This window comes from Felis catus, chromosome A1 (assembly GCF_018350175.1).
Source record: "Felis catus isolate Fca126 chromosome A1, F.catus_Fca126_mat1.0, whole genome shotgun sequence".
In the NCBI taxonomy this organism is placed as follows: Eukaryota; Metazoa; Chordata; class Mammalia; order Carnivora; family Felidae; genus Felis; species Felis catus.
The window spans coordinates 230,856,553-230,871,459 of record NC_058368.1 but is presented as its reverse complement, the minus strand read 5'-3'; the positions used below and the strand labels follow the sequence as shown (position 1 = coordinate 230,871,459).

The following is a 14,907-nucleotide window of genomic DNA, read 5'->3' as shown; positions in this document are numbered from 1 at the left end:
ATAGCTATTTGCGCCTTACTCCGCTGCAACTCTCGCAGAAACGTGTGTTCCATCTGCTCCCCAGCCAAGTCTCTCTCTCTCATCCTCTTTGTCCCTTACGGAATGACTGGATATAAAGACGGGGCCTCCCAGGTTTTGTGGTGGAGGAAACCCCACAGGCCCACGCTCTCTTACTCGATACTGAGTTCAAGAAATGTCCAGAAACTGAAAGTTTCCTTGTAACTCAGACGGAGGCAAAAGTTAACCTGAGCTGACCCAACTCTGTAAATTTAAAAACATCATACACAGATTCCAATATGCTGCCTGAGGCCCCACTACGGGTGCTGCGTGTTCATGGTTTCATCCTTTTAGGACCCCCAAATTTCTCAATTCTGAAATAAATTGGGCCCCAAGGTTTTCGGATACAGGACTGTGGACCTCTAGGAGAGTTACCGATGCTGTTATGTTCCAAACATGGCTGTGTGAAAATAGCCAGTGAGGCAGGCAATTCTAGAATTTTCTTAACTGAGCTGTCAGCACAGAGCCCGACGTGGGTCTCGAACTCGTGAACTGCGAGATCACGACCTGAGCCGAAGTCGGACGCCCATCCGACTGAGCCACCCAGGCGCCCCAACTGCCTCCTTCTTTTAAAACAGAACTTCGACATGGCTGATCTCATGATTTAAAACGGGCAATAATCGCCCAGAAAGTTTGCCCCTACTTTTGTTTGCCCCCAGGTGACTGCACTACAGGGACACGTGGGGTTTCTGAGAACATGGATGTCTTTTCAGGGCACATGTGTTCTTGGGAGCTACTCTTTGGAAGCCTGGCCTGTTTGGGCCCTGTTAGACCCAGGTTTAAATCCTGGATCCAATAACTTGCAAGGCACACGGCACAGGCACGTGGACCTGTGTCCCATGTGAAAATCAGGGAGATTTTCAGTTCAGCAGGACTGTTGGACTGAAACAAGGAGATGTGCAGAAACATGGGTTAGCTACCTTCCAGACCCTTCCCACGCTGACTTTCCTCCTCCAGCCGGTGGAGACACCCTCTGGGGACATGGCGTAAGGCAGAAGGCCTGGGGTTCACTCTTTTTCGCAGACAAGCTCAGAGAGACGTGTATGTATTTGTGGCCCACGTTTGCATATTACAGGGTGGAAAGGAATAGATTTGCAGCGAGGTTCTGCAGCCAATCAGAACCTCCCAGGAAAACGGGTAACAGAGCTGGGGGCGCCGCAGACAGATGAGCTGTCGGGGACCCGGGGGGTGAGGGGCAGAGAGGTCATTTAAGGACACCTGGGCGCTCCTCAGGGTGTGGCCTCACTGGTTTCGATTTGGCTGAAGAACCAGCGTCCAGATACCTGTGGACGGTTTTAAATCCGTAGCTCACTGTCCTAGCTGCACAGATGCCAGCCCGCCCCAGAGATTCAACCAGAACGGCGTTTTCACAGGTCTCAAGGCGATTTCAAAACTGTCGTGGAAACTGAGGGCACTGCCCATGGACTGACAGTAAGCATACGCTCCGCCTGAGTCAGGGCAGAGGCTCCAGATGCCCGCTTCTCCCGTCTGGGGACAGAGCCTCACTGAGTAGGAAAGAAACACGCGGCGCAGGACCCCACAGGGCGAGGGGTCACCAGACGTGCAGGGAGGAGAACAAACCTCACGTGTAACCGAGTGACGCGGCTGTGAAACACACACAGTCGCCCGCGTGCTCACCTGGGACTCTCCCATCCCTGGTCGTCCTTGTCTTTCTCTTCTTTGGTGTCTCCCGAATGCGGGTGCTTCTGCACGATGCGCATTCCGCCAGCTTTCACTACAACAGAAACAGAGCGGGGTGTGATTGATGTGGCAACGCAAGCACCAGAGAGAGGCCCAGGGGAGCTAGCTGGAAAGGTTCGCCACCACCCCCCCCCCCCCCCACGGCCACACGTTAGTCCCGACGACCGGGCAGTGACAACGATTAACGACAGAGGTCAGTGTGAGGACGATGCGGCAGCCAAGGCGATCTTTGACTCCAGATCCACTTAGACGCTTTCCAAGGCTCTTGTTTGTTCCATTTGTTTCTTACAAGAACTTTGCAAGAGCAGGAGCAGACCCAGAGGATAAACCACGTGGACAAGGTGGCTGCTTGCTATGGGTTCTCTCTGCACATCGTCTTGACTCAACAGGGTCCCCCTTAATCCCCGCTCTGTGACATTTTCTCAAATACTGATGATGCTGTGGATGGGACGATGCAGCCACAGGTGACACGGGACAGCTGCCATGCCACGGTCACAGAGCCCACGCGGGCAGAAGCCAAACGTCTGTGGCAGCCATTCCCAAACTACATTGTGAAGCCTCATTGTGGGCACACGTTAACTGTTTTTAAAAGTGGCCTTCCTGACACATAATTCACACACAAGCCGCCCGCCCACGGGGCACAATCAGTGGTTGTGAGTGTGCTCCGAACTGCTGTATGGCGATCGCCACAATCGACTCCAGCACGCCGTCATCACTTCAGACAGAAACCCCACACCCGCTAACGGCCCCTCCCCAGGCGCCCCTCCCCCCAGCTCATAGCAGCCCCTCGTCTGGCTTTGCCTGGTATCCGGCCTGCTTCTTTCACTCGGCATGTTTCCAAAATTCATCCATGCACCAGCCCGTGTCAGCCCTTCATTCCTTTTGATGGCTGCATGGTGGTGTTCTTGGCACGGAAGACCACATTTTCCGTGTCCCTTTGTCTGTTGGACATCCGGGCTGTTTCCGCCTTGTGCCTGCCTAGTATGAAGGATGCAGCCATGAGCGACGTGTGTCCAAGTTTGTGTGTGGAGACGTGGATATACACCTTCCCTCCCGTGGGCGCACACTTAGGAGTGGGGTAGCTGTGTTCCACGGTGACTGTGCTCATCCTTCTGAGAAGGACGCCAAGCGGCTTTCCAAGGCCATGGTGCCATTTCACATGCCAACCGGTCTGTGGGTTCCCGTTTCTCCGCATGCTCGTCGACACTTGTTACTGGCTAACTTTTTCATTGTAGCCATCCTAGTGGGTGTGGAGTGTTATCTTATTGCACTTTGACTTGTGTTTCCTCAGTGGCTAATACGTTAATACTGCCTTCCAAGAAAACAAACAAAAACAAAAACAAAACACCAAAAATGGGGACTCTAGGATCTGTTAGCATGGGAAATGCTAGGCTGAACAAATTAATGCGTTTCCTCAAGACAGATTTTCTTGGCCGTTAGCATGCGTTGTGAGCTTTATGAGGGGCACAGGGCAGAGCACCTTCCCCACGTTCATGTGACGCCACGAGTCCCTCCCACCCCAGTAATGCTGTTCTCATGCTTCAGGACCATAGTCCTCCACAGAAGAGTTTGGAAATGCCGGCCTTATATCCTCAAACAGCCAGCCTCCCGTGACTGTCACGGGCACGTGCTGTGGGGTCAGTAAGCCACAACACTGCCCTCAGCTGTATGGTTTTGGACTATTTAGCCCCTCAAAGCCTCGCTGCTTCATCTGCAGAAAGGGGGTAAGAGATGCATCCTGAGATCTTTTTTTTTTATTAAAAATTTTTTTTTTCAACGTTTATTTATTTTTGGGACAGGGAGAGACAGAGCATGAACGGGGGAGGGGCAGAGAGAGAGGGAGACACAGAATCGGACACAGGCTCCAGGCTCTGAGCCATCAGCCCAGAGCCCGACGCGGGGCTCGAACTCACGGAGTGCGAGATCGTGACCTGGCTGAAGTCAGACGCTTAACCGACTGCGCCACCCAGGCGCCCCTGAGATCTTTAAATAAGAGAAGCTGTTGAAACCTTACCCCCGTGTGACAGTGTTTGGAGGTGGGGCCTCAGGGAGGTGATTAGGTCATGAGGGTAGAGCCCTCCTGGATGGGATTAGGGCTCGTATGAAAGACCCTCAGCCCCCACCCCACCGAGGTACCCTGTCCTTTCCCCCGTGTGAGGACGCAGCAAAAAGATGGCTATCTACGCACCAGACAGCCAAATCACTAGCCGCCGAACCTGCTGGTGCCTTGATCTTGGACCTCTAGACTCCAGCACCACGAGAGGCTTCTGTTGTTTATAAGCCATCAGTCTGTGGTGCCCTGACACAGCAGCCCGAACAGGACTAAGGCGGCGAGTACTTGAAACAAAGTGCAGCCCGGTGACCTGTGCTCACCGCCCTCAGGGTCGTGGTGTGGGGCTCTCCGTGTAGCCCCCCCTCCTCCGCACAGCTCTGCTCACAGACAGCCAACATGGCAGACCGTGTCCTCGGGCCCCTGCTGAATTAAGAAAAGTCCAGGGCAAGCTTCCTTATGATTCTAAAGAACAGGAAGGAGAATGTGAGAAACATGCTCAGGCTCCCACACTCAGGGGTTATTAGTTCTCAATTTCCCAGGCAGAGTTTGCGGCCTGGGCTTCAGGAGGCCGACAGCACCTGCTTCGAGGCCAACAGCGCCTAGCAGCAAGCAGCCCGTCGGAAAAATGCAAAGCAGAGGGCGGGTAACATAAAGGACTGTGTCTGGGGACACATCTGCCACCAATACGAATTCTCTTCAAGGGGACCTTCTACTTGGAAAGGAGGAAATATAATCCTGTGTGGGAATTCTTCCAAAAATCTGTTTTACAAAAATTTTGATGTTTAGTTTTGAAGGAGAGAGACAGAGCGCAAGTGGGGGAAGGGCAGAAAGAGAGGGAGACGCAGAATCCGGAGCAGGCTCCAGGCTCCGAGCCATTAGCACAGAGCCCGACGCGGGGCTCGAACTCACAGACCGTGAGATCATGACCTGAGCCGAAGTCGGATGCTTAACCAACAGAGCCACCCAGGCACCCTGAGCCCATCTGTTGATTTTTATTTCAATCATTTTATTTTTCACTTCTAGGGTATTTCCAATTCACCCCATCTTTTACTTGATAGGGTCTTTTTCGTGTCTTGTGTTTTTAAGTCTTTTCTGTGTGCAATCGTTTTAGGCACACTCGTGTCATTGTGCATTCAATTACTGTATGATCTGAGGTCCTTGGCGGTCTAATCCCACTGCAAGTTTTGTCTGCTGACTGTCATGCTCATTCCGGTGATTGTACATTATGAGCTCTCCTTCAGAATGGCTTTGTCTGTGGGGGCCTCTGGGGCCTGGGGCGCAGGCGGCCTCCCTTCGGAAAGATGTTGTACACCTGTGTGAAACCAGTACAGGCACCCGGAAATCCTTTTTACGTCAGATTTCTCAGAACAGGGATTGCCAGGCTGTAGCTTTGAACTCCTAGCCCCTGTAAAGGCAGGCCTGCGTTTACACGTTCTTAGGTAGACTTCTTCTTCCCCACCGGAGCCCAGGCTGAGGGAGAGCGGTTCCCCACCATCCCGTTGTGCTGCTGGGCATATGGGCTTCTCCCTTGCTCCACAGGTTTGACCTCTGAGCACCCCATTTTATGTTGGGTCTTGGGTTAAATGAGCCTGGTGGGGTGGGCCCTAATCCAACATACTGGTGTCCTTATACAAAGAGGAAGAGAAACCACCACCTGCCTCATGTGGGCCCAAGGCTCATGCTAACTGTTCTGAATTTGTTTCTTCTTCGGGAGTGGTTCGTGGGGATCTCCCTCACTTTGGGCTCAGATTTTTTTTTTTTTTTTTTTTTTTTTTTTTTTATGAAAAGAAAGCAAGCAAAAACACCACTGCAGGTGGCTTATCACAATATTCCAGGTTGAGTAGTCTGTCAAACCTTAAGAAACAGAAACTGAAAGAAAATTCTGTAACATGTTAAGATAATTTTCTACTCTATTGAAATGTAAGATCAGAGAGTTATGTTTTTGGCTAAAGGGGGCTGTAAGAATTGTCCCCCTAAAACTTTTGTTTTTCTAAAAAATTTTTTTAAAGTTTATTTATTTTTAGGGTGCCTGGGTGGCTCAGTCGGTTGAGTGCCTGACTTCGGCTCAGGTCATGATCTCACGGTTTGTGAGTTCAGGCCCCGAGTCGGGCTCTGTGCTGACAGCTCAGAGCCTGGAGCCTGCTTCGGATTCTGTGTCTCCCTCTCTCTCTGCCCCTCCCCTGCTCACACTCTGTCAATCTCTCTCTCAAAAAATAAATAAACATTAAAAAAAATTAAAAAAAAAATAAAGTTTATTTATTTTTGAGAGACACCTTGAGACAGAGAATGAGCAGGGGAGGAACAGAGAGAGAGGGAGACACAGAATCTGAAGCAGGCTCCAGGCTCTGAGCTGCCAGCACAGACCCCGACGTGGGGCTCGAACCCACAAACCGCGAGATCATGACCTAAGCCGAAGTCAGATGCTTAACTGAGCCACCCGGGCGCCCTTTAAAGTTTTTTAAAATTCATTTCCTCCCCATATATCCCACCCTTCGCCCACACCCATTAGAAATCGATCAAAGGTATTATGGGCTGTGTTGTGTCCCCCGAGTTCACATGTTGAAGCCCTCAGCCCTGTCACCTCAGAATGTAGTTGCAGATAGGGCCTTTAAAGAGGTGAGGAAGTTAAAATGAGGCTGTTAGGGTGGGTCCTAATCCAACAGGGCTGGTGTCCGTCTAAGAGAAAGAAAGGACGCTGGGGATGCCGCCACAGAGAAAAAGTCACACGAGGACACAGCAAGAAGACAGAGGTCTGCAAGCCCAGGAGAGAGGCCTCAGGAGAAACCCGCCAGCACCTTGATCTTAGCCCTCCAGTCTCCAAGCACTTTGAGAAAACGAAACCCCACCTGTGGGATTTTGTTACAGCAGCTGGAGGTGACTAATACTCAGGCCCGTTTAAAAAACAATGCCTGACTCGTGTCAACTTGGCAGACATAACACTTTGAAACTACAGCTCACAGATATGTTCTAGAAATGGACGAAAGTGAAAAGGGCTGTATCACCATACAAAGAAAGCCGCCCATGAAGGTCCAGTCGACATTTGAAATAAGCCAGTCCAAAGCTCCACGGCTCTGTCGAAGTCACTACACGTCAAGGCTGTCACCCCCCCCCCTCCGTTAGCACTTCATTTAATTTGGTTTATAAAAACAATGAACTTCATCAATCCCTCACAGCGTGTGTGGTGATTCATGCAGGAATAAAAAGTGGCAATAATAATAATAACTCAACACCGAGACAGATTCATTTCAACTGGCGATAACTGCCGAAATCTATGACAGCATTTGTTGTGGCTGTTTTATCGCCGTCACTAGAACTCCTCATTTGTAAAAAATACAAAGGCCAGAGTTATTTTTGCAGAAATCTTTGCAAACGTGAGTATTTTTAGGAGACATTAGGAAAAAAAGAACTCGGAATTTCTCTCAAATGAAAGAATCCCAGATGCCTCTTGGAAGCGCTGTGCGCACGTCAGGGGCATGATCCTGGAGTCAGATCCCTGGGTTCCAATCCTGGCTCTGCCCGGGTGTGTGCGTGCACACACGTGTCTCTTCGCCGGTGTGTGTGTGTTGCTGCCGTTCTCTGTGGCTCAGGGTGCTCCATCTGGGAGGAAGGGGAGACCGTGCTCTCCCAGCAGGGGGTGAGGAGGACTAAATGACTTAGCCCATGTGACACGGCTCCCCCAGCACCTGGCACGTGGCGAGGGCTCGGCCGGTAGCTGCTCCTATTAAATGGGTTTTAACCCTCAGCATCTAGTACTTAGACCTCCACAGCCTGTGTCCTCGGTGCTGTCCTTTCCCTCATGACAGTCACCTAAGATGTAAGACGGGATGAAGGTCCAGGCTTGTGGGGATGGGGGATGGGGGAAGGGGGAGACACCCTGTAAAGCGCTCCGCCGATGTGGTCAGCTACCCAACAGCAGGACCGTTGTCAGTGTGTCACCACCTAAGTGTGGAAGCTTCCGGGGAATCAGATCCCGGCTCATTCTTCAGCTTCACTCTTCCTCACCATTTCACCATACGGCTAGGTGCAGGCACCGTTCTCACCACTGGCCTCGTGATCTCCCACCTCACAGGTACCGCGGGGTGGATCCCGAGGGTGAGGCGGGGGGAGCCGGCGGGCCAAGCCAGCACAGAGCCGGATCCGGCCCTGCGGCCTGTGCCCTTAGCCGCACCCTGCAGGCCTTTCTCTGCTTGGACCTTCCAGAAGACAGAGAGCATCACGGACCGCATAGAAAGACACAGTGATGGCCCGGGCAGGCTCTGATTACTGCCACCAGGCTGGGGAAGACCATGAGTTTGACCTTCAAAGCTCTCTGCAGAGAGCTTCCTGCCTCAGGGGTAAAGGGAGGGGGGGGAAGCATCTTCCTTGGTCAGACTTTGCCAGGGGGGACATATTGAGCACACTCTCCTGTGGCCGGGGCATCCCCTCAGGGGTCGGGGTGTGCTGGCTGTAAGGGGGTCGCTGGCGGCTTTCTCTGTCCCTGCTCAGTAGCAGGCTAGAGGGCCCCACAGCCGGAAGTCGGGCAGGGGGACGAGAAGGCTCTCCCTAGGATTACTCACGTCTCAGCCCCCGTTTCACACAAATATGCCCAAAGCACTAACTGCAGGTGTCCCAGCACATCGTGAAAAGTGTACCGCACCTTTGTTTTTACCTGACAAGAGCCGCTGAAATGTTATTCGAGGGAAAGCTAGTCCAGCAAAAAGAAGGGGTGCGAGGGTCCCAGAACTGTTCAGGTGAGAAGAAAAGAAACCAGACCAGAAGCCAGCCGAAGTTGTAGGTTAGGAGCAAACCCAATAATCTAGGCAGGGCAGGTGAGCCGGGGCCCCCACCCCGCCCCCCAGGGCTGGGAGGTCAGGTGGAGATGAGGGCAAAGGAGCAAGGTCCACGGCAGTTAGCAGCTACAGCTCCCTAGGAGCAGGCACGGAGAACTCACTGGCCAGCAGTCCTGACAGGGGCTTCCAGGTCCACAGGAGGCGGGACGGAGGTGGGGGGAGTGTGTGTGTGTGGGGGAGCAATGACTTGTGCTAAAAAATGAGCCCCTGAAAAATTTCCAAACTTACCCCTGATGGTTTGATCCCTAAGAGAGCAGAGGAAGAATGGAGGGAAACTGCTATTCTGTGCTTAGAATCGAAGACGAAGGTGGCAAGGCCCTGACATTATACAGGGCAATCCGGTCACATTCCAGGGGTAGAAATGAAGTTCAGGGTCATGGCGTGATGGCCAGGGCCTTGGAGCTCTGGATCAGACCTAGACAGGCCGGGCTGCCCTCCACAGCCGTGTGCGCTCCATTCTGCAACGGGGCTGTGACCCAAAGGACAAACTGCACGGTGACTGGACCAGGATGGGGACCCTGCTGGGCAGCCTGGGCCAAAGCTGAGGAGGGGGTGGGGGCAGCCACACGGGTATCCTTCAGTTTAGGGAAGCCAGTCCCTAAAAGTGCAGGGAGGATAGGGTCCGAGCCTGGAAGCCCAGCAGAGAAACCTGGCACTAGCAACTGGAGCATAAGGCTAGGGGTTCACTCCCCACCCCAGCCGCCCTTGCAGGTGGGCTGGAGCCACTGAACTGGGTTCTGGCCAAGGCTGGCTATAGCAGCCAAAGAAAAGTGATGCAGTGACACGTGGAAGTCACAGGTGTGACCGTGAGCCCCCACACCATGGCCTACACCCACTGTCCCCTCCGCACAGGCCATGCCAGCGGGGGCCCCGGCCCCTGCACTTGCTCCTTGTGGGAGGGCCGCCTGCCCGAAAGGGAAACAAACCTCGACCAGTTCAGCCTGGGATTCCGGGGTGTCTGTTACGACAGTGAGCACTATTGGACTTACTGATAGAACTGTAATTAATACTTCATACTTTTAATATAACTGGGACTAATACAGTACTTGATACAATAGTGAGTGTTCCCTATATAAACACAAAGATTCCCCAAGCGGGGAAGGGGAAAGCATGTCCCGAACCAAGCACGAACGCACGGGGCGTCATCCTGAATGGGAGGAACATACACAGAGCACGAGGCAAAGTCCTGAAGAGCAAAGTGAAACCTAAACCGTGTTTTAGAAATGCTGCGTTCTACCCCGACTTGAAGCGTCTGAAAAAAAAAATGCAGTGACTAGAGGGGTCTTTTTTTTTTCTTTTTCTTTTTCTTGGCATGTCAGGAGCGAAGGCAGACCTCTTCCCTGTATTCTTCCAGCGTTAATCAGTGACTGGGTTGAGGGCACTGGGGGCAAGCTGGGCAAATCTGTGGCTTTACGCTTTAATACAATAAAAGACAAATTAGTCTTTCATTGCTAGCAATACACTGGCCTCGGTAACATGAAAAACCTTCTGGAGATGATTTAGGGAGAACCATCACCCACAATCTTTTAAATGCATCCTTAACTCACATTTGAGTGACTGATGTAACAAAGAATTCAATTATCGTGAAGTTACTAAAAAAAGTAGTCTACTTCCCGTTTTACTTTAAATAAATACAGTCGTGTTTATGTTTCCGTACGACTCAGCTCTAGAAGGGATGGGAAGTCTACTTTTCAAAGAAAACCATACGTAAAATTAGTAACGCTCAAAGCTATCCCATAGATTTACGAGAACTTTACTGACATATGGTTTTGGCTACCCTGGGAGATGGAGGGGAACGGGGCCAGCAAAATGTATTGAAGAGTGAGATTTTATCCACGTCGCTGCCACAAACTCCCGAAGACAGGCAGAAATGAGTAACAGTGTGTCTGATAATTACGTTCTCCTTTCTGCCGTGGCGCACTGGTCCTGCTGTGTGATGCAACAGAACCTCGCTAATTCTAACTTTGCTAATCTGTATTTGCAAGAATGCTCATAAAACGAGCGGTCTCAGCCCATTTCTCCGCAGATACTTTGTAGCTGAGAGCAGTGGCGGGGTCTCCAATCATTAAGACTTCATTACTTTTGCCAAGGGCCGGGCCAGGATGACAGGAGCACTGCAGCGTGGGAGGTGATGCCTCCACCAGTCTTGCCCCGAAGCTGGTATTTAAGGTGGTGCTTTGCGCCACTTTGGGGAGCTACTCCGTTTTCCTTGGTCTCTCCCATAAGTACAGGAGGCATCTGTGTTACCAAACTTCTGTTGGCTTTTCTCTTGTCAGTCCGTCTTTTGTGAGCAGTAGGAGGGTCCTCAGCCAAGAATTTAGAAGGGTGGAGGGAAACACTGGCACACGGTAACACTCAGCACAGGCTGGTTACTACTTCCGCTGCTAAGATGCTACCTAAACTGGCTCACAGCCTCCCTGCATCACTACGACTCACTGGAGGCAGCTCAGAAGTTCAGGGACCTTGTGCATCCTGCATGCTCTGTCTGGGGAAAGTGAGAGGTGAGAAGAGGCTTGGCTTGGGAGAAACTCACTAGGGAGCTATTTATTATTTTGTGCCTGACACTGTGCCAGCCCCCGGGGATGAAGATCTCAGTAAGTCCCAGGCAGAAGCAAGGAGAAGACAGGCAGACAGGCGCACGAAAGTGTGACAGTAAGGAAACGGAATGTCATAGGGATGCACAGGAGGGTCCCTGGTGCAGACAGCAATAACGAGAAAACACAAAAGAACATGAAGACAGTCATGGGAGAGAATTTTATTGTTTCTGATTGAGGATGTAGGCACAAGTCTTTGTCATCCAACTTAAGCACTTAATGAGAGGGTTCCTAAAGTTTTTAAGGTTGTTATTTGATTTATGAACGGTGCTCTTGGCTATCTTTGATGATTATTCTTTATTATAGCAGGTCTTTCTTTTCTTTCTTTCTCTTTCTTTCTTTCTTTTTAAATTCTTTAATAACATCTACTCTGCAGAGCTTCCTACTCTCTGGCCGGAGTAAGCAAGCAGACCCTGAAGCTCACCCTGCAGGGAACTCTGTGATCTGGGAGAGTGCGCTGAGGGGCACTACTGGGAAACAAAATACCGCAAGCCAAGCCGTAGAAAGCAAAAGGCCCCTTTCTAACCTGCGCCCCTGGGCCAGGATGCCAGGCCTTTCCTCTGACTCTGGCCAAGAGTGACCAGTCTCAGAAAATGCAGAATAACAGTGACAGATCCCTAAGCAGCTCCTTCTTGACTGGGAACCCAAAGGCTGAAGGACCTGTCCTGAAGTCACTTGAGTTTACCTGTGGGGTTAAACGCCCTTTGGCTCTGATCCTGATGGATGGAAGGGACTGAGCTGAAGAGTGTCCTGGGCTTTCCCAGAGGAAGGTCAGCTGGCCCAACCCTCCCATTTCAAAGATTAGGAAAAGTAAGCCCCAGAGAAGTGACAGGCCTCAAAACTTAGAACCCCAGGTTCACTGCTCACCAGCACAAAAGTTGGTTCCTTGCACCTCAGGGCATAAATAAGCCATTCAGTTCGTAATTCGCAAAGCCTTAGCTGTTCAAAATTCACAGAAAATCAGAGTCCTTTAAGAAATTTCTCCCAGGGAGTTAACAATGTACAGTTTATACCTCTGATCTTAAAAATCTCCATATGGATATGTCTCTCCATGCAATTTAATTACTGCTACGTGGATTTGGTATCATTCCAACAGATACGCTTTAATGCCACTCATTCCCCCGGGACAGGGGAGCCATGGGCAGACTAATGCCACATAGTCCAAGGACATGACTGCAACTGGAGGGGTTCCTTCCTGCAGAACCGCCCAGGTGAGCAGGCAGCTGGACGTGGATCCCTAACAGGAGGAATCCAAGGTCAGAGTTATCTTTAAAAGAAATCCCTCTGAGGTCCTGTTTTTTGTAACTAATGCAATACAAATGGCCCCAAAGCCTGTCTTCCCCAAATCCCACGCCTCCTAAGTCCCCATACGGCAGTCAGCCATTTTTCTTCCCTAGTGCCAGTTAGCTTTCCTGTTGTTGAGAGCTTTTTTCACCAGTGAAAAATATTACCTACTCTGGAATGCACCTTATTGAAAAACTGCTCTGTTGCCCCTGTTGAGGCAGAGACTTAGTGTCCTAACGTGAGGACAGCAGATGGCGATTAGGCGACTCTACTGGAACAAGAATGGGCCCAAATGGGGCACAGAAAGCAGCCACGTTTCCCTAAGGCTTCTGTTACTAGAAGGCTGAGTTCATAACACTAACTTGTACAGTTTAGACTCTGAAAGACCCACACACACAGAGGCGCCGGTAGCCTTTGAGTCTCTCCCTGTGTCCTTCCATATGGATCGATTGTCATTCCAGAGACAGCGACCCATTTGGACAGAGTCGAAAGAACAAACGGGAACCCTGCTCCGAGAGGGAAGAGGTGGGCCCTAGGAACTTAAAAAGTCTGCTTAGATTCGTTTTTTTTGTTTTTTGGTTTTTTTTTTTCTCGAGAAAGCTGACTCTTTATCCTGGATTTAATTAACTTCCTTGGCTCATAAGTTCAGGATTTGCAACAACAACAAAAAAAGTCCGAGGAAAAACTTTTAAGAAAAAGCTGGATGCGAAAGAAAGTCGGGAAGGGGAGGGGGGAATCACACTGAGTGATTAATGATAAAAATTATTTCCGCTTCTCTAGTTCTTTTATCCGCACGAAATGCTGTCAGCCTACAATTAATCGTCACCACGACACGACACACATGGACTTTTCAGCGTTCCGGCTGCCCGTTTTCCTAAGACATCTGTCTGTCCCTTCTAAGTACGCACTCGGCCCAAACTTTCTCGGGGGAAGTTGTGCAAGCGACTTTCTTCCAATCATTCTGATTTGCATGCAACTCCCACGGGCCGGCGAAGCCGGGGGCGCTCGGAGCCCAGGCGGAGCCCCCGAGCGGAGCCCCCGAGCGGCCCCCGCGCCCCGCAGCCGGGGCGGACGCCCCCGCCCGGCGCCCCCTCCGCGCCCCGCGTCCGCAGGTTCGAGCCCGCCCTCGCGCCCCGCGGCGGGAGAGAAAGTGGGAACGAGTCAGTACCGGCGGGCGGATGTCCGGCTTTCGTCTCTAGCTTCCCCTCGGGAGGCGAAGACATGATGCGACCGCGCGTTCGAGGGGCTGCGACGGCGACGGCGACGGCGACCACGGCGGGCTCGCGAGCCGGGAGAGGGGCGCGCGCGAGCTTGAGCGCCGGGCTGCGAAGGAGGCGCGCGCGGGGGGCGGCGGGGCCGCGCACGGAGGCAGCAACTGCGGTCGCCGGGAGGGGGCGCGGCCGCCGCGCGCCGACGTGGCGCGTCCCCCTTGCCTGCGGCTGCGCGTTGTCTTCACTGCGCCCGGCCCCGCCCAGCCGCCCCCGGCTCCTCCCCCCCGCTCTGTGCACTGAGCATGCGCGGCTGGCAGGGCCACGTTGGAAGCTGCGGCCGCGGGCGCGAGAGGAAGAAGGAGGGTGAGGGTGGGGTGTTTGCGGTTAGAGGAGGCGGGGCTGATGCTGGCACAGACTCCGGCAGGAGATCGAAAGGGCCCAGCGGGAGGGTGGCCCCTTCTCGCGCCGCGCTTCACCCCGCCCCCCCGCCGGAGGGGCGGTGACGGAGGTGCGGAAACTGCCGCCGGCGTGGCGCGCGCAGAGGGTGATGCAGGTTGTCTGGGAACCGGCCCGCGGCCAGGAGTGCACACCCTGCTCACACTTGGAGCGACTAATTATGTGCGGAAATGAGACCCCACGTGGGACCGACTAGGAGCCTGAGGATTGCAGGGATTTGCTCAAAGACCCTGCATATGGGAGTGCCCCCCGCAGCCCCCAGGAGAAACACGGCGCTGTGAAGCCAGGGACCAGGACTGAGTTCTTGCGCTGCTGCCTCTGTGCCCCCCGGCGTGCTGTGGGGCGTGATTTGGGTTCTGTCCAAAGCTGATCCTTAGCCTTCGTGCCCTGCTTCGCATCACTCCCGCCTTCTCAAGCGCTTTGCAATTGCAGGTATCCTCTCCTGCACCATCCATCCCGCCTTGCCGAATTAGCGTTCAAACATGCCCAGTGTCTTGAGGAAAGGAAATACCATCGTCTCTCTTGGCTGTACATCCTACCCTTGGCAATACAACTGATCAAAGAGGTTAAACACCTCACTCCCCCTTTACCCCTCAGCCCAGTCCAATCCAGCTGCCCCCGAGGTTACCCTCAAACAGGCATGGTTCTTTTATCAAGGTTACTTATGACCTCCATGCTGCCCAATCCGGTGGTCACCTTTCCATCTCATCCTACTTGGCCTG

The 14,907-nt window shown here is 52.5% G+C and overlaps 1 protein-coding gene across 1 annotated transcript in view; it reads right to left on the bottom strand.

Moving 5' to 3' along the window:
- LOC101090169 (death associated protein) overlaps positions 1 to 13,893 on the bottom strand; it is a 62,758-nt gene extending 48,865 nt beyond the window's left edge. Inside the window, exons 1-2 of the mRNA XM_003981544.6 lie at positions 13,687 to 13,893; positions 1,696 to 1,792 (exon numbers count right to left, since the gene is read on the bottom strand). Coding sequence (XP_003981593.1) covers positions 1,696 to 1,792; positions 13,687 to 13,741 — 152 coding nt within the window. The 5' untranslated portion in view covers positions 13,742 to 13,893. The remainder of the gene's footprint in view (positions 1 to 1,695; positions 1,793 to 13,686) is intronic.
- Positions 13,894 to 14,907: the final 1,014 nt, after the last annotated feature.